This window comes from Lactuca sativa, chromosome 6 (genome assembly GCF_002870075.4).
Source record: "Lactuca sativa cultivar Salinas chromosome 6, Lsat_Salinas_v11, whole genome shotgun sequence".
Classification (NCBI taxonomy): domain Eukaryota; kingdom Viridiplantae; phylum Streptophyta; class Magnoliopsida; order Asterales; family Asteraceae; genus Lactuca; species Lactuca sativa.
In genome coordinates this window covers 8,001,039-8,021,987 of record NC_056628.2, presented here as the reverse complement: position 1 = coordinate 8,021,987, position 20,949 = coordinate 8,001,039, and the positions used below count along the sequence as shown (strand labels likewise).

Below are 20,949 nucleotides of genomic sequence, written 5' to 3'. Positions count from 1 at the left end.
GGATTGGTGCTGGACGTGGGAGCCACTGATTTATGTGGGGTTTAGTTTTCATCTAACCCTAAAACGACACTTCATCAAATTATATGTTAAAGTCTACATTTTCTACGTAGATCTGTAGTATTACGTAACCAAAGTCACATACATGCCTCTCTATCTCAAACACACATTAACCACATAAATTTATATTTATATATAACTCTTTACCCTTAATGATTGGATCTTTTCTTCAAACGTACGTGTTGATTAGACCCTTGTTGAATCCTTAAAACATAATTAACACATTTCATTAACTTGATGACCATTTTCTATATATATATAGCTTTTAAATTATTATATAATATATAGAAACCGACATGTACGTAGTATGTCAAAAACTACATACAAATAGTAAAAACAAGGTCGGAAAAAATATGGTTAGCAAAAATTGTGAAAAGTATATTTTGTCTTACTTACTTACTAAATCTAGCTTGTGATATATACTTTTTTACATCACGACGTATATATTCATTTATTATAAACTATTATGAGTAATATTTTTAATTTTACTTTTTCAATTGTTCTAGCAAACAGAACAAGATGATTGTTCAAAAACATCAAACTCTCAAAGTTATTACTAAAAAACAAGGGGAAACATGTGGCTTTAGATTTTCACAAATATATTACTTTTTTCGATATCGGGAAATGTGATAATATGTATTTCCATGAGATTGAGCGATATGTGGGAGAACATCCCTTAGCCTATCTAGTTGGAACAATGTTTGCTTTGATTTAACGAATGTCATAATTATGCATATGAAGTTAAATTATTTATATCATAATATTTAAGTTTTTGTGATTAATATTTAATTAACTAACTTTTGTATTTGTAGAGAAAAATTGATTTGGATCGGGTTTTCTTGGATCCCTAGAGTGCTAAGTTGTTCACTACAAGAAATATACTCTTTAGTGACGACACTATTACCGGCGACAAGGGGCTTTATCAGCGACTTTAGATAAAGTCGCCGGTAAAGCCCCTTGTCATCGGTAATAGTGTCGTCGCTAAAGGGTTACCACCCGAATCCGCACTTTCACCCTCTGTTGCATCTCAACCGTTCGATGAGATATCCAATCCAACGGATGGGGTGTCTTATCCTGTCTAACCTAATTGGCCAATCCTCCTGATCGTATGCTTGTTGATAATTGGGCGAAGACAGTTGAGTATTTTCAAACTGACGAACACATAATTGCTTCAGAAAGGAACAAAAAAATCCGTGAAAAGCAAACAAATGTGAATCGTGGGGGTTCGAGCTCGTATAGCAGTACTTGCTATAAGAAGGTACCGTACGATACATGTAATTATTTATTTAAAATATAATCTAATTTTTAAAGTTAAACATAACCTTAAGAGAGTGGAAACATTTCGCACAGCTCATACCGATAAGAATGATGTCTTTGTTACTGCTGAATCGGAACAATATGTAAGTATTTAATTATACTTTTATCATATATTTAAATGTTTATCTATACTTAATTGTTACTCACTTTTGGGATTTACAGAATCGGTTAGTTGAAGAGCTGTTAGAACAAATTCAAGGTGAAAGTGAGTTAACGCCCGCTTAAGAAAGAGCTACGTTCGAGAAAGTATTAGGAGAGCGATGTGGCCACATTAGAGGCATTGGCCGCAAACCTTCTGGTCTCCCGACGATTTCACAGCCTTCGCAACCATCACAACCACCATCACAACCATCACAGGTAAAATAGCAATCTACTTTAGCATCGTAAAATGCATGTTGATTTGGTAGTTTTGGTTTTGTGGTGGTTATTTGCTAAAAAGTTTGGTAATTTGGCTTTTGTCCCAAGTGCAAAATATAGCAATGTACTTTGGTTTTCTATCTTTGTCTAAAAATAGCAATCTACTTTAGCATCGTAAAATGCATGTTGATTTGGTAGTTTTGGTTTTGTGGTGGTTATTTGCTAAAAAGTTTGGTAATTTGGTTTTTGTCTCAAGTGCAAAATATAGCAATGTACTTTGGTTTTCTATCTTTGTTTAAAAATCGCAATCTACTTTAGCATCATGAAATGCATGTTGATTTGGTAGTTTTGGTTTTGTGGTGATTATTTGCTAAAAAGTTTGGTAATTTGGTTTTTGTCCCAAGTGCAATAAATAGCAATGTATTTTGGTTTTCTATCTTAGTTTAAAAATAACAATGTATTTTGATAGTTTTTGTTTATGTTTGACGATCTAACTTATAAGTTTATATATATTGTTATTAATTATGTAGTTGAAAAATCTTTGTGCAATGCTCGCCGACCCGACACGTAGGGATGAGCTTTATTCGTTTTTTCAATCACAAAATAATCAAGGAAACGATGGGAACGACGATGATGGTATGTAAGGATGGGTTTCATTTGCATATGTTGTCTCGTTTTGCTACTTGGTAGATTGTAAAAATTTTGTTGTTTTGCTACTCGGATATTATGACTTTTGATATTTAATTGTATTTGGATGTTTGTTTGTAATTTGCATTGACACTATTATGTTTGATATTTAATAGGATGTTTGTTTTGTAATTAGCGTCGACACTATTGATTTTGATATTTAATCGAATATTGTTATTACCGGCGACACTTTTACCTGCGATATTATCACCAGCAACCAAAATCATTATTTAAAAAAAATTAAAAAATTGAAATTTTTTTTTACCGGCGACACTTTTGCCGGCAACACTTTTACCGGCGACAGACGTCATTACCGGCGACTAGCTTATTAGCGGCGACAATACTCATTAGCAGCGACATAGTCAATAGTGGCGACTTTTATTATTAGCGGCGACAAACTGATCAATAGCGACGAGACAATAGCGGTGACTCAGTACCGGCGACGCGTCGCCGCTATTAGTATTACCGACGACTTTTGGGACTTTTACCGGCGACTTTTGTCGCCGGTAATGGCCTTTTTCCTTGTAGTGGTTGGAGAGCATTGATGCGTTTCTACACAAACATTATTACATATATCAGTAAAAATAAAACGAATGACCATTTTAAGAGCGTCGGAGGGCTTGTAGATATCCCAAGAGCGTTAGCCAAACCCCAAGGGCATGGAACTTGAAAATTGGACACAAATAGTTGAACATTTTCAAATGTCCAAATTTATAAAGTGTTCGACAATAAACAAAGAAGTATGCGCACTACAAAAATACACAAACAAAGAGGGGTTGTGCTTGTTTCAAAGAAGTAATATATGATACATTTAATTGTTTATTAAAAATATAATTAATATAATTTTTAATGTTGAGTAAGACTTGACTAGATTCGAAGTCTTTTATAAGGCTCATACCGATGACAAATGAGTATTTAGTAGTCCTTTAGCCGAGTAGTAATATTTTGTTAGAATTATAATATATCTAGCAGTTAATGTTTGGAATAATATTTTGGCATGTCTTATTTTTAAATTTTACTGGTCGATCTATTTTTCTGTAATTAATATTTTATAAAAAAAAATTATATTTTTATTATGGTTTTTTCTGCATTAGGAGCAAACAGTTTCAAAAAAAAACCTAAAAAAAAGGTAAAACTACAATTAGTGGAGACACCTTTGATGGTGACGGATGATATTAGTGGCAACGATGCACTAGTAGCAACAAATGACAATAGTGACGACGAAGCATTAGTGACAATGACAAGAATTAGTGACGAAGAAACAACAGTGACCCTTTAAAGGCAACGTGTCACCACCAAATTAATGTATTAGCGGCGACAAACGTCGCGACTAAATATAGTTATTCTTGTAGAGTGTGTGTGTGTGTATATATATATATATATATATATATATATATATATATATATATATAGAGAGAGAGAGAGAGAGAGAGAGAGGGAGAGAGAGAGAGAGAGAGATGGATTCAACATAAAACCATGTGTATTCATAAAACCATAGATGATAGAACCATCTTTTTGACTATTAGATCAAGTTCAGGGCCGGCCCATGGGCCAGGGCAAGCTGGGCAACTGCCCCGGGCCCCCAAATGCCAAAGGGCCCCCATTTTATATTTGTTATATTGGGTTATATATTGATAGTCTATTGTTTTTAAGCTTAATGGACTGGTTTAGAGGCCCAACAGTCCTATACTGATTAGGCACTAAAAAGGGAGCGGGAGCCATTTCGATTAGAGAGAGGCGTGCGATATTTCCGAATTTCAAGGCTTATTAACAATATCAGTCATCTAGTTTCTATGGAAACTTTAAACGCCATCGCTACCACTTCTCTAGATAACGGTTAGTTCTAGACATATTCTATTTCTTATTCTTCTTCTTTGATTTTTGAGTTCAACCATTTCTTATTCTTCCTTTCTGATTTCTTCTCAATTCTGAAACTTAATTCTTATTTCTAAAATATCACAGGCACCAGATCATTCCTTATTCTTTCCTTCTTAGTTTTGATTTCTTGTTTCTAAACTAGCACTGCTGCATCATACGCAATTCAGTGAATAGGAAGTTCTTTCTGAATGCGAACTTCGAGAATTGAGAGTAAGACTTAATTAATTTTTGAATCTGAATATGTGTAAGTTTAAAGCTACTTGAAATTTCTAATTCTTTCTAAAGTTGATTCTACCATTCTAAATTTTGATTTTTTTCTTACACTGTGCAATACGAATTTCGAAGTCTGATTTTAGATTTTTTTTATAATGATGTATTGGCTTTTTTCAACTTAACTCCTCGGAGGTTTTTAACAACTAACAACAGCAGGTTTAGCAGGTTTTTGTCCCACATGCTACCGTAGTTGTTGGTTTAAGGCTTTCATATTAATTTGGCTTAGTATTTTGCTATTGGGAATGCTCATGTCTTCATAGAAGTACATTGCTCAAGTTATGTCTAACACATTCAATCTCTAAAGGCTTTAAGATGCTTCTTGGTTTGCTGTTGAACAATAATTTAATGTACCTTGCTATTTGTTTTATATCCCCACAACAGTTGTGTATTGCCAAGGGAAAACATGAAAATAAGTATTTTTTAAATTGTTGCTGCTTGGTTCATACTTCCTGATGTTAATTTTCTATTGATTTGTTGCAAAGGGTAAACATGGAAAAATAAATATAATTTATTGTTGGAGATTGTGGCAACGGACTTGCATTATACTTTTTATTAATTTGATTGTTCTTATACCTCTAGAGTATTTTTTTGGTTTATTGCTTTTGTTTTGGGCCTCAATTAATAAAATATCAAAATGATCATAATTTTTTTTACTGGTAATGTTATATATAATTATAAGTATATCATTATGAAAAACAAATTAGATTTTAAATTTTATTTAATTTCTCTTTATGTTGAACCAAACAACAGGAAACCGATGAAACCACATTATTTTGTTTGGTTAAAGTTTTAAAACTAAAAAAAACACCTTGAAAAGGGCTCCATTTTTTTTGTTTTCTCCGGGCCTCTAATCAGTTTGGACCGGCCCTGATAAGTTAGGACTAAAGATGTACCATGGTAAAAATAATTATTTTATTTTAAAAAAGAAATAATAGTTTATTAATGATGTTTCTAAATTATAGAATTTATTTGAAATCAATATCAGTAGATAGTAATTAAAAATTCAAGAATCAATTATAAAAAATCAAATTGCGTGAATCAACAAAATATCAAGTATAGAACATCAAGAAATTGTGATTTCGACTAACATTCATAAATGAAAATTGACGATTACTATTTCATAGGTGAAAATTGCCGACTACCATTCATTGTTGAAGATTGAGAAATATATGAACATTCATGACTCTTCATAACGTAATATGTATGAACACATATCATTTTATAACCCAAAATATAAATAATGTTCATAGGTGAACATATATAAAGTTATAACCATCATAGATTAAAATTTATTCAAAAATCAACATTTATTCAACAACCCATAAAGTTAATCACGTTCACAGATGAACATTTATGAAAGTCTTAAATTACATATGAATACTTATTCAGAGTTGAACACCGTTAAAAAAAAACGAAAAAACTAGTCAATTTTACAGCTTAATATTATTAGAAAAACCGAAAAACTAATCATGTTCATGTATGAATATCAAATGTTAAAAGGTAGACATGGGTTAGGAATTGGTTTCATAATCTCTACGAACGTAAACCTAGCGGAGATTAGAAACTTAACTATTTTTCTTTAAACTTTCCAATTTGATGGTTCTTTTGTTTTTTATCAATGTTTTTTCATGAGGTATTAATATGCAATATATATATATATATATATATATATATATATATATATATATATATATATATATATATATATATATATATATATATATATATATATATATATATATATATATATATATATATACTAGCCGTTACCCACGCACAGCGGCGGGGACAAATAGCTTCTTTCAACGATATTTTTTTAAAGAAAAATGTTATGTTCCAAAAGAAAGTTCATGTCGTGGGTGAGAGGAATGACGGTAGTCGTGATAGTGGTTGGTTGAAGGCGGAAGGAGGCAGAGCGGCTGTGGTGGTGGTGGTTATACTGTCTTGGTTATTGGTTAGGGTTCTTCGAGAGAGTGTGTGTATATTTCGTACTTTGAAGGGATTACGAAGATAGATATTATGAAATGGCTTGTTACCAATGTGAGAGAAGAGATCATCTATAAATTGTTGACATTGACCGCTTCAAATGGCTGAAGTGTTGAGATTGACGGGTTCAATTTGCAAATGAATTCTTCTATTAATTTGATACGAGATTTTTAAGGGATAAATGATAGGGTTAAAGTTTTAATATTATTATATTATAAATGGGTTGTACTTCAAGCTTAATAGTTTGAACGTCTTAAAAAAAATAATATTATTATATTCAATCTATTTATAGAAATAGTTAGATTTCTTTTATAAGTAGTAAAGATATATATATATATATATATATATATATATATATATATATATATATATATATATATGTGTGTGTGTGTGTGTGTGTGTGTGTGTGTGTGTGTGTGTGTGTGTGTAACATACTCAAATTCACAGTCATTTTAAAAATTTTATTTATGTTTATTTGAAAATTAGAGTATTCATTTTAAAGAATAATATTACGGAATTTGTTCCCATAAAACATGATAACTATATTATAAAAACATTTCCGAAGAGATGTAATTTGTTTATATTAAAACTTTGGGATGTCATCGTCAATACAGAAATATAAACATAAACATACCTTACATTCATTTACACTAGTGATTTACATCTCCTTTAATCTCTCAGTGTAATGTAGCTTCGTATCAACACATGTGATACAAATATACTGAGTGGTTCATGTTGGAAACCTGATGAGTACATATGGTTTTCAACCCACAATAATAAAGTTATTATGTTTCATCGTCAAACAATTAACCCAATTACCCATCATCATTATCTTCTTTATTCTTAAGGATCTACTCTAAGAATCATCTACTCTTCATTGATTCATTCCTATGGATTGTCCTAAGGAACATGAACGAAGTCCATCACTTTCAATGGCACAACTGCCAATGTTATTTATTAGGCACAACTGCCAATGTTATCATTTAGGCACAACTTCCAGGATTATGACGTTCTCTATTGGGCATAGCTGCCGATATTATCCTTTAGGCGCATCGTAGTTAAACAATATCTACAGGTTGTGGCACAGCTGCCAATGTTCATCTGTAGGGTACTAAGTTCATAGATGCCAGTGTTTATCTATATCATCTTTCGTCCCTCATTATTCATCTACCTATATTTACCCAATATTTTTATAGGTATAAAATACATATATAGTTTAAATCAAATAAAACATGTATATTTGGTTCATCCAACATAGATATCATGAACACAGATAATATGCACCCATAGCATTTATATTGAATACCTCATATTTATGTGGAAGATGAAAGTAACTATGCACCCACTTGTTAAAGTGATGACTCGAAACATGGACAACGCTTCGCTTCTAACAATCGTCTTTTCCTTTGACGAAACCTAGTATCATTACCGCTAGATTTTATTCTAATATTTATTGCGGCTATTTACAAGCGATATTGTCTTATAAGTGTTAAACAATACTTTTCAACCACTATCTACAGACATGGGCCACACATGAAACACCAGAGGGCAAGACCATTTTGGCATTATAGCACTTCTGAAATCCAACAACCCTATGCAGCCCTTCAAACCAGATTCCCTGTACCGTAAGTAGTTAAAAGATCTTATAATAACACTTTGTGTATTATATTTTATAAACTATATTGAGCTTAAACATAAACTATACTTAAAGTAGGGTAAGCATAACTCACTTACTAGGAGGTTTGGCTAGGAACCAGGCTCTGCGAGGGCAGACCTTATGAGCCGAAAGCTCTTCTTCTCGGAGCCTTCTGACGCTCCGGTACTTGTCTCTAACACTTAGGAAGTGCTAGAGAAAGGAAGAGACACTACTAGAAAAAAGGCCTTTTACGACGCTCATTGCGCGTCGTAAAACGCTCAGACGACGCGCAAATGCGTGTCAAGGAAGGCCCTGTCATAACGAGAGACGACACGCTTTTGCGCATTGTCTTTAGACGACGCACATTTACGACGCGCATTTATGACACACAATGCGTATCATTAAAGCTGCTGTCAAGAAAGGCTATGTCATAAATGAAGATGACACACATTTTCGCGTATCGTAATTTAATTTAAAAAAAAATTATTTACAGGTTTACTAATTTTCAAATTAAATTTTCATTTTCATATCTCATAGTAGAAAATAAAATATCATATATAAAAAATACAATCCATTGCACAAAAGTTAATATCATACAAATAATCATTCTCAAGCTTTAAAGCATCAAATGATGAGAAATTGCAGAAATCACAATTTCTTGAATGTAATTACTGATAAACATTGTGTCTACTTGACAAATTAAACCTATATCATCACATTTGCTGCAACCAGGCTTGTTTCGTGCTCTGCATCACATCTTTATACACTTGAAAGATGAAAGCAAAAAGATTAGAATTAGCCATAACAATATAACACCACTTATATGCATAAATTCAAAAATATTGTTACAGATTTTCTTCTACTTAACCAATATGATAAATAAGTTTAAAACAAAAGAATGAAAATAAATTACCATTTATTTAAGTAACTTGTACTCTAACAGGAGAATGCAACAGTGGATAGAGCTAATACATAAGTAACTTGTACTCTAACATTTGACACTATAGAAGACTCAAAAAACATGAAGGGCAAAAAGGTAATCGGCACATATTGGTTACCTGTTTCTGAGGTTTTGCCATTGTATCTGAGGTAAACAAATTACCCTTTATTTAATTACAGTAATAAACTAAAACTGTACAATATCACAATAAAAAAAGAAACTGTTAAACCATTAAATTTTTTATAAACATCATATATCCAAACAATAGTTGCTCATGAGAAAAGCTCCTTCACAAAAGCACATGTGAAAAGCTGTAGAGTTGGAATGTTTTGAGGATTTATTAGCATCTGATATCGAGATGCTCATGCTCCCATTAAGACCATTACTTTTAGAGTTGGAATGTTTTGGGACAGGAGTGGTTCAATCACTAAATAAGGAATCCTATTCCTTCACTACCACATGACAAAGTCACAAGAATTCCCTCCAGATAAAAGAGTCTATAAAGATGTTTAAACCAAATAAAACTAACAAGTTACACAAAAAAAACCGTTAAAGCCATTAATTAGACCTTGCAAAGAAGCTAATTTAACTGCTTCTCATCTGATACATCAAGGTTCCAGTGCTGACAGCAACTAGGTTGTTAGCCACTGTGAACTCCAAGTCAAAGTTGAAACAAAAAATACACATCAATATGCCGATCTCCTAATACCACCTGTGCCCTAATTTCTTCGGATGCTTTTCTTGCTGCACGAAACTAACATAAAATTTGTCAATTAAGAGCGTGAAAAGTTTGAAGATGGTTCTTGTAATGATCTATTGTCTAAACTGTATACCTCGTCACCAAAAGGTCGATTGATGTTTGAGGAAATCTTGGAAGAGAATGTGGCTAACAGTAAACGTAGTGCTAAAGCTGTTTGACCAACTGTTAGGCCGGAAAACATGGTGAATTTTGTTTTCAGTGAAGAAACAGATAAAATCGGATGTATATGGAGATGGAGATGGTCACCTAAGTTGATGCTGCGACTAATGGCGCCAAGGAACCCTGAATCGGATAAGGAAAATGGATTGGACTTTAGCCATGGTTCGATCTCTGCAATAAGTCAAGTTAATCCATGGATGAAACTAAATCACGCTTTATAATAAAGGAATTGTAGGATAAGATAATGATTTGAAGTCGCCGACTGATTTCATAATAAAAGTAACTTGGAACAGAACAAATTCATCGGAGAATATGGAATCTAACAACATCACTCGTATCGCCGTCGACAGCCGATTTTTCAGAAACATGATTTGTACCGAGCAATCAAATAGCCTCAGGCTCCACAAACTAGGTTCGCCATGCCCGAACAAGGCCAAACTGAATATTTCTTATTATAACTAAGCTTCCTTCATCGGCTAAATTGAGCAATTCCGGGTGCATCTCAGCAATTATGGTTCTAGATCGATCCACTTAGGATTTCACACTTGAAGTTGAACTCGATGTAGGGAGGGGAGGAAGAGCGGCGATGATTTTTGTGTGGAAAAGAACACACGTAGGGCAAATGAGGGGAAACAAATAAGGCGGGTTTTCTAATTTTTTTGGATTTCCTTTTCCCGCTGCTAGCTAGTTGCTAAAGAGGAGACGTGTGTTTATAAAATTATAAAGCGACATTTACAGAGGACACGCGTTTAAGAAAAGTGCCCTCCGTGTTTTTATTTTATTTTTGTGAGAAAATATAAAGCGACATCTTCAGACGACACACATTTTATTATAGGCGTCCTCCATGTTTTTTTAGACACTAATTTAAGGGCACGCAAAAATGCGCATTCTAAATCCTTAAAATTTAAAGAGAGATGACATTATTTTTAGATCAAACACGTTTGCGTATCGTAAATCAATGCGTATCATAAATTGCGCGTCGTAAAAGACTATTTTTCTAGTAGTGAAATGGTTTGGGGGTGTTTGGGAGAGAAAGGATGAGAGAGGTGTGAGAAATGAGGTGATTTGCGCCTCTATTTATAGGCTGGAATTTGCCTCAACTCGGCGAGTTCTGAGCCTCCAACTCGTCGAGTTGAGTGCCAAGTGTCACCATCTGGTGGCAAGGTGTGGGGAGGAAGCAATGATCAGGATTGTGCCACATGTCACTCGTAGATTACTCCAAAAATTAATTATCTTCTAAAATCCGAAACTTTCGAATACTAGCTACGTTTTCGACGTTCTATATATCCACGCGTAGGTGGCGACGTACTCTACAACTTTCGTTTAGACTCTGTCGGCTAATTTTGACTTTATTTTAAAGTTATATTTTAACAGGCCTAGCATGTAAAGTCCGTTAAAAATTTATAACTTTGTCATCCGACATCCATTTTTGTTTGTCTTTATATCGTTGAGTTTTTATTAACAAGATCTTCAATTCTCATTTAGATTGTGTCGGCTGAAAATCGGTCAATTTAAAATTCGAATTCCAGGCTGTGCAATATTATGCTAAATCTTAGAAAAAAATCATAACTTTCTCATACGAAGCCAAATTTTGACTTTCTTTTTATCCACGTTGTCGGTTTAACATATACTACGACTTTCGTTTCGATTGCCAAGGCTAAAAAGTATTTTATCGCAAACCCACTTTTTATGATTTTCGGTGTCGTGTCGGTTTTGCCGTAAAACTTCGACGAGTAATAACTTAATCGTAATAACTCGGATTTCAGCGTTTTTTATATCTATGGAACCCCTACGGGGTTACAATGTGTATATATATATATATATATATATATATATATATATATATATATATATATATACATATATATATATATATATATATATATATATATATATATATATATATATATATATATCATAATTTTTTTTAATCTTATATGATTAATGATAGTGATACATGAATCATCCAAGTGAATAGACTTATTTGAATAATCCTAAATATTATATATATATATATATATATATATATATATATATATATATATATATATATATATATAGAGAGAGAGAGAGAGAGAGAGAGAGATATGTTTTGCAAATCCATATTTTCCCACGAGGTATTTCATATGATTTAGAAAAAAACAATTAAGACATTAAGTCGGTTATATAGAAGTTTATTCGCAAAAACAAAAAAAAAATCTAAAAAAAAATATGCACACATGAAACGTACATATACACAAAAATGTCGGATATGCATATGTTAATCAAAAATAGCTTTCATATATGGACATTTTTTTTAGTTTTTTTTTAAATCATATGAAAAAAAATCCCGAATATATATATATATATATATATATATATATATATATATATATATATATATATATATATATATATATATATATATATATATATATATCCCAATTAGGTCCCGTTTAATCTCTTATTAGTCTTTTTACGCTACGAGACCGACTAGAAGATGCCTAGCGACTAATCACTACCTATAAAATGAACGAAGCAGTAGTGAACAATGAAATTTAAACACTTTGAAGAAGTTCTATCTCAATAGAAATTATTTGATAAATAATTAGCATTCTATTAATCATATTAACCTATTTTCAAATGATATTGGTGGTATTGACGAACTTTGTTATGATATTAATCATATTTAATATTTCTTTTTTAAATTCAACAAATTAGCTATTAAAGGCTACCGCTTCACCCCCCCCCCCCCCCCCCCCCCCCCCCGATTAATACATGCATAGTCTCTAACTATTATCTTATTTCTTTTTTCTCTTCCTACCCGTCCTACCATATATATTATGATTATGGTAAATACATGTATAATATTTTAGGAAAAACCATTACTCATATAACACAGATATCTAGAACTCAGATAATAAGCACATATAGCATTCAGACAGTTAAATACTAGATATCAATGTATAAGTTGGAGGTAACTATGCACTCACTTTTTAAAGTGGATGACTGGAAAGTTGGATAGTGCTTCGCTTCAGCAATTGGTTGTTCCTTTGATATGACCTAGGTTCAATAATCTCTAAGTCTTAGTTTATTACCTATTATTACTAATTTATAGTCTAGATTCTTCAACAATCCTAATGTGTACTGATCTATAATTGATAAGAAACAACCAAATAGGATCAGATTGGAGGTAGGGTCCGTTTGGTATACAGAATATACTGTTTGAAAATCCCACTTTAAACGTCTCGCTAAATCCAGCTAGACATCATCCCTGTAAGTAGGTCAATCAGTATAACGACTTGGAATCACTGAAAAATCTTCATTATAGGTTCATAATAACGACTATGACTATAATTTAAAGTTACACTTAAATAAAATAAGCGTAGCTTAACTTACAAAGTAATCTAGTGAAAATCGGGAAATTGCACAGACAGAATTTCGATCCAAGAGCTTCTGTTCTCCAGATATATGACACTGTAGGGCCTCGCTAAATTGACTGGGAACTTGGGAGTATAGGGAGTAAGGAATAGAAATGATCTCTAGAGGATTCAGAGCAAGGATGTGACAAAAATAAACTAAAACCAAAAGTTTATATATGTAAGCTGATTCGGGTGCGTGCCGCGTATATAGTCGGCCAGGGTGACGTGTCACTCAATGGGTGGTGCCACGAGTCACAATCTCATGGGTTGTCGATGCATGTTGCGCATGTCTAAAAATTAAATTGTTGAATAACATTTACGAACAACTTTTAAATGATTTACCACTGTCAATGAAAATGATATTTTTCTACAACATTTTAATGATTATATCATCTATTTGATTTCAATAATAAGTGAAGACACATAAGATTCAATTGTAATCTTTATTTAAATTATGTTTTGGGGATGTAGGACATTAAATGGTAAGCAACTTTGTGTAAGTATAGTTTGAATTTCGGACATGCTTATATCCCCAATTCCAAATTTCGGGCGCCGTCTCTAAAGTAAGGTGGCTATTTCATTATAATGCATAAGTATTGGTTACCATTGATGACTAATAACATCCTTTAAAAAATCCTTTAACCAAAGATATTGGATTCAAAATGATGACAAAGATAGGGTGTCATAGGACTTCACAAGACCAAGATAAAGTAAGTATGATGGATCTAGTATAAACATCGATGAATCAATGCTTCAATTTAGTGGATCGTTATGTTGAATCGTACATTCAATCTATTGATGCATTATATAGAGCTATAATTGTGGCTCACTTAAATAATGTGGTATAATGGTTGTTTGATAATAACAACCATTTAGAAGCAACAATTGTACAGGTATGATGTGGAACATAGCAATGATTACAAAATGGGGTTAGCATTCGTTCAATTATGTTTTAACAACGAAAATAGGTGAAATCTTTTGGGGAATTAATGAGCTATGTTTTGAGAACACGTGTCAAAAGAGTACATACCATATTAGATTGGCCTGGCTATCATGTCGTATTTGGGTAAGTGGGTCGCGGGTTGGCGGGTCAAAATATACCAACCCGAACACGACCCAATTAACTATACATGTCACAGGTTGGCGAGTCACGAGTCGACGGGTTTGGAACATAAACTCATATATGATCCATCAATCCACTTATTTATACGGGTTCACAGGTTGGTAGGTTCGTGGGTCGGATTTGGGTTTGTAGGATCAAATTTGGGCTCGTTTGTCTGTGGGTTGGATAGCAGCAAATCGATTGCCTATTGTGTTGTACGTTCATCGTTCACGTTTAGGCGTTGACGTTGTTCGATAATGATTCAATCATTCATGTCGTTGTTCTTCATGAGTTCGTTCTGTCATTCATCACAGATGGGAGAGCAGAGAGGGCTTATTCAATTTTGTTTGTGAGATAGTGAGATTATTTAGGGCAAATGCCAAATGTGAAATTGTCAATGGTATCAGGTATCATATCCTAGAATAAAGTATAACCTATATAGCGAATAATACTTGATACATTTAAAAAATATATAATTTTTTATTAATATTCTAAAATGGGTTGGCAAGTCAACCCGTATATTTTCTGAGAAACTCATATATGACATGTTTAATAAACGAATTGACGGGTTGACAGGTTGGCGAGTTGACGGGTTGAAAAACTCAACCCAAACCCATTTATTTTGTGTCGTATCGCGAGTCATGTCGAGAATTGTCAGACCTAATACTAGAGATGTAGAATTTAAGATTTTATTATCGAAAAAATTGTTAAAAATATAGTAGAAACTCCAAAACATATAAAAATAGACGATCGAGATCATGTCTATTCGGTTTACACAGCAACTAATAAATGATATGGTTTTATTCAATATGAATTTGGTACTATTAGTAAATAGTTGGAAAAAAAAAAGATTAATTACAAGATCTACAAGAGAAAGACTATATTTCTCATGTTTGGATTGTCAAAATTAATTTCTAGAGTATAACAAACACGTTATGTATAAATATAATTGCGAAATAGACATTTCACTAATTGAAATTGTAGGCATCTAGACTATATATTCCCGATGGTGGTTATCATGCACCAATTAATGAGAATGTCCTATATATTATAACATTTGTTATATCTAATAAAATTAATAAATTTTAATTATATTTGTTATCATCTAAAAATGATGAGAGGACGGATAAGAAGAAAAAATAAAAAAAAAATATTTTATTTCTCTTAATTATGATCTTGGTAGAAAGATACATAAGAAAAAAAAATAAAAAAATATTTAATTTCTCTTAAATATGATCTTTATTTATTTTTCTACAAAAATATCTACACTATTATATTAGAATATATACTTATACATTTTGATACGGTTATCATATTTTTTAACAAATTGATACGCAAATATGTATTCATATTAATTCCAAAAGCTTTGCCCTATGTTGTTGCACATTTAAAGTTATAATAGGATAAGTAATAAACAATGTACAATCTAAGAAATTTACAATATCTTATAGCTTTCCTATATTGAAGAAATCCTGTAATTCTTGATACAAGAACATCATATATTATCCACAAATTACTTGGCGCTTACAAAGTTATAGAATTGAATATTTCTCTTTCGGTATACAGCAAAAGTTATAGTTGAATGGACAAAAAATGTATTTCCATAAATAGTAACGAAGGAACCCCTTTCCACCAGCATGTAGTTACTTAATAAGTAGACAACATTCCATTAGTTGAAAATGGTTAGTTATCTGAAAAACAATATAGTTTATTATATTGAGTATGAAGTTCATTTGATCCATAAAATTCTAATAGGACAGATATTCATATTTTATGTACAGAATAAAATGATTAATTAAACCTTCGTGACATTCACTTCAAAGGACATATTTTATTTTGCTGTTTTTTCTATCAACAAGAAAGGAATATATTAAAAAGAAGCTAGCTAATAATTCCTTGTTGTTTTTAAGTTTGTTATTGAACATCCTATGGTTATGTAGTTCCATAAAACCCACAAAATTGCCATGGTTACCTCATTCTTCACGTCTCCAACCTTTTCTATTTTGCATCGGGTTGTATAATCATGAGTATATAGCATGTTTATTTCAAAAATGCCGTAGTCGTTGAGTCTTAAAAAAACATATTTTGTTGATGTAGTTAGCGATAAAAGTAACACAATTTAAATCCTTGAAGCAATTTAAGTATACGATTTTATAAGTTAGAACCTCGAGGTCGCACTTAGTAAGTGAAAATGAAATAATATTGCAACAGCTAAGAAAATGTCGAGTTGTATTATTTCTTAGGAACTGGAGGTCGCATTCTGTATATATGAAAATGAAATAATATTGCAACAGTTAAGAAAATGCCAAGTTGTATTAATTATTTCTTAGGAGTTGGAATTCGGATGTCTAATTTAGTGTTTCACTCATTGGGTGTAGTGTAATGTAGTTAAGGAAATGTGTAAAAACGTATCACTGTGACGAACTTTAAAAATGATATCTAGATGAAGAAATTACTGAGAAATAGTAAGGAAAAAGGTATAGTAGATTATGACCACTGATTAACAAACGGCCTAGTTCAGTATAATTTTTCATTTCTTAATATTTATCAAGTAAAAATGTAGTATAATAGAAACACATTAGAAATCATCATGACCTAAACTTTTCTATGAACGGAAAGTTAAACGACCATATATAGAAGACTTACGTTGCATAAGTATATATGTAATTTAACAAACCGTAGCACTAGAAATATACAAGAAAAATGATGGATGCAAGAAGTCTAACAAGAGAGTGAAAGATGTTGGGGTGTGGTGGTGACAAGTGAAATGGACTATTAATTAATGGAGAGAATATGTGTAGGTTGATGCAAATCTTTCACCATATTTGATAGTGAAGATTGAAAGACTGTTGCTTGGATGAATCGCAAGCTTGAATTAGAAAACACACACCCAAACACAAATAAAAGGTGATGAAAATGAATTAAGCGATGTAATTCAGAAATCAAAGCGAGAATAATGATTATTCTTAGCTTTAAGGGGGAGCAATGGAGGCACAATTTTCTTGAGGGTCCACTATGTTTGTTCCTTCATTCTTTTAATTTTAAATATCATGAAGCGTAAATTATTATTTTCAAATGACTTATTCCTTGTCGTCAAGTCCTATTTGTACGGTATTTTTAAGAAAAATATATACTCCCTCCGTCCCAAAATAATAGTCCACAGACAAAAAACACGCAGTTTAAAAAAACATTAATTACCATTAACTTTATTAAATAAAATGACAGTCTTACCCTTATGTTGCATTTAATTCTATGGTATTTGCATTTAATTTTATGGTAATTTAACTAATAATGAGGGGTATTATGGTAAAAGACATATTTATTTTTAGAAGTAGACAATTATTTTGGGACAAACCAAAAAGGAAACATGGACTATTAATATGGGACGGAGGGAGTATATCTTAAGTTTTGAGGAAAGAAAAAATAAATAAAAATATTAGGTTTGTGTTATCGGGTGATGCACATTGATACTGAATTTTAGCCAGCAAAAGAAATGAAAAAATAGAAAAGAAAATAAGGAAAGAAAATAATAAATACGAAAGGAAATTGTGTTTCATGTTACCGGGTTAGAGTGAAATTAAATTAAACATTTTATTCATTTTTTTAAAAATCCTCTTGAATTGGAAGAAAATTAAGGGTTGTTTGGTTCATTGGAATACAATTTATTTTTTTTCTTATGTTTGGTTCAACTTTTGCTAGGGAATTAAATTCATACATGAAAAATATTTCCATCAAACGGAGAAAATTCATTTCATCTGAAAGAATTAATTTCAATTCATAACGGAAAGTGTAAGATTACCATATTACCATAAATCATTATCACCATCACCACCACCGTTAATGCCACCACCCATCACAACCAACCATCACCGCCAATACTATCCACTACCATCACTGCCACCACTAGCCATCACCACCCACCACCACCATAACACCGACCACAACTATCTTTCTTCTTTGATCCTTACTTCGTAAAAAAAATTTATTTGCAAAACACATAGTAAACAAAAAAAATAAGCTACAAAGAGCTTAGTGAGTAATCTTTAACGACGATACACGTAATAGTTATGACATATAAATACACTTAGCGTGAGGTATATATTCACTTGAAACTCATTTACAGATTAAGATTCACAATTACTAAACTCATCAGATTCTCTCTCTCTCTCTCTCTCTCTCTATATATATATATATATATATATATATATATATATATATATATATATATATATATACTTAATTTGAAGGATTCAAGAGCATAGTCATGTTGGGAATCATTCGGTTTGCATTTCTGATCACGATTAGTTTTCCAATTTGGTTTCCTTTGTTTTTACTTTTTGAATTTACGTGTTAAAACTTTTTGCTTTGTGTTCTAGACTAGACGAATCATGAGATTTTGGATTAAGTTGCATATTTGGTTTGTTTATTCGTATTTAATTTATTGTGTCAAGTTTGATTGAAGATTCATATGTGTTAAAGATCTTTTCTTTATTACATATTTTTGAGTTTATGTGATTAGAAGAACAATTTGGTTATATATTCTTGAATCATAGTTGTTTTATTACCATAAAATCATTGTGACTAGTGTTGAATCAAAACCTAGGGCTAGGTTAATAAAGTTATGAACTTTAATATGTGTGTATGTTTTAGATGATGAATCTTAGCATGATTTACTTCTAATAACGTTTAGGATTAATAAAAATCAAATATTGCATGATACGAACCGAACAATGAATTTAGGGATAGTTAATTTCATGACGATGAAATTAAAAGTCCTTATAGTCATTAGTTTTTTTGTATGGACTAAATACATAAATCAATTTAAGAATCGGTGAATAATGAATAAAAAGATCATTGCACTAATTTAATTATCCATGATTTTTAGATGTAATCTAATTTGAACCAAAATACCTAAAATGATTCGTTTCCAATCCGTTTATCGAGACTAGTTGTTTATTTAATAATAAACCACCCCCCCCCCCCCCTTTCAATTGTTTTCATTTATTTAATGTAACCTATAATAAAAAATTCTAATATTAATTCACTACCATACCCCTTGAGTTCGACACTCTTGCATATTAAAACTATATTATACTAGATCAGGTTCACTGGCTGAAAGGTGTGGTTTAGATGTGATAGACTAGGAATTATAAATAACAAACTAGTGCATTAAAAATACACATCAGAGTTCTAGAATTTTTCTTCCTTGCTGAATTAAGAACAATTACAATTCAACCATTACACTTTTAATTAGTTACAATTAATCCCGATGTAATTTTCGATTAATTCTAATTAATAATTAATTAATTCTTGTTGATTTCATATTAATTTATCAATCATATAAATTAATAATCAATTATATAACTATTGATCTCATATTAATTTATTAATCACATAACAAATTAACAAACCAACTATCTATTTTTAGTTAATATATTAATCACATAATATATCAAAAAACTTTTTGTTACAATTTATTAATCATATAATAAACTAATAATTTTATCATCTCTATACAAATGTCATTCTAACCAAGTTCTAGTTATGAAGGAAACACAATAAGGAATTTTCTTATAATTACAAGAAGAGAAATTAAATATCCTCCTACTTTTCTTCCTAAATAGCTTCCTACCTATTTGAAATGATGACAAGTGTCGTAAAATATAATTAATTTTATCAAAATATAACACTTGTCACCATTTTACATTGGTAAGAAGATAAGTAGGAAGAAAAAGTAAGGAGATTATTTAATTTCTCTTACAAGAATATACCAATTTAGTTATGGGTTTAAACACCTTAATCCAACAATCTTATTGGATCCTTCTCGCGTATATGCCTACCCTAGCATGTTTTAACTATGTGCTCCCTTATTTTAACGTCAATAATCAACTTCAAAGAGGTTTTTAGGAATTCCTTTATTAGAATTTTATATTTACAATTACAAGTTCTTCTCCTCTACATTTCAATCGTAATAAATCATTTTATGATAAAATATAGCATTATCTTATTGTCAAGATTTTGTTCGGTAGTATAATTGCATATAATTAGCAAAAAAAAAACTATAGTCACTTATCAACACTTCCAATATTACAACAATCCTCTAAGGCTTACATGATACGGATTCATAAAGTCTAGATCGTGTATTCAACAACAATTCCACTTCCAAATTCTTTGTATATATTTCTTCCGGTCTCCAGTTAGCATGCCATGCTACAACTAAATTTACTCTAGTGGTATGGAGACAACTGCTCTCCAATTTCTTGTATGACGCTTTTGACATATGCAAATCACCATGCATATTATTCAATCTCTTCCATTCACTTTCCTTAAAATAAAGATTACTTTAAAGAAAATGTTTATAAAAGAAATGAAATAAAGTAATACTCTTACCTTGTT

The 20,949-nt window shown here is 31.4% G+C and overlaps 1 protein-coding gene across 1 annotated transcript in view; it reads right to left on the bottom strand.

Moving 5' to 3' along the window:
- The window catches only part of LOC111921876 (transcription factor WER), a 12,572-nt gene extending 3,302 nt beyond the window's left edge, over window positions 1-9,270 (bottom strand). Inside the window, exons 1-2 of the mRNA XM_052764842.1 lie at window positions 9,250-9,270; window positions 2,885-2,970 (exon numbers count right to left, since the gene is read on the bottom strand). Of these exons, the coding sequence (XP_052620802.1) occupies window positions 2,885-2,970; window positions 9,250-9,270 (107 nt within the window). The remainder of the gene's footprint in view (window positions 1-2,884; window positions 2,971-9,249) is intronic.
- Between the last annotated feature and the right edge of the window lie 11,679 nt (window positions 9,271-20,949).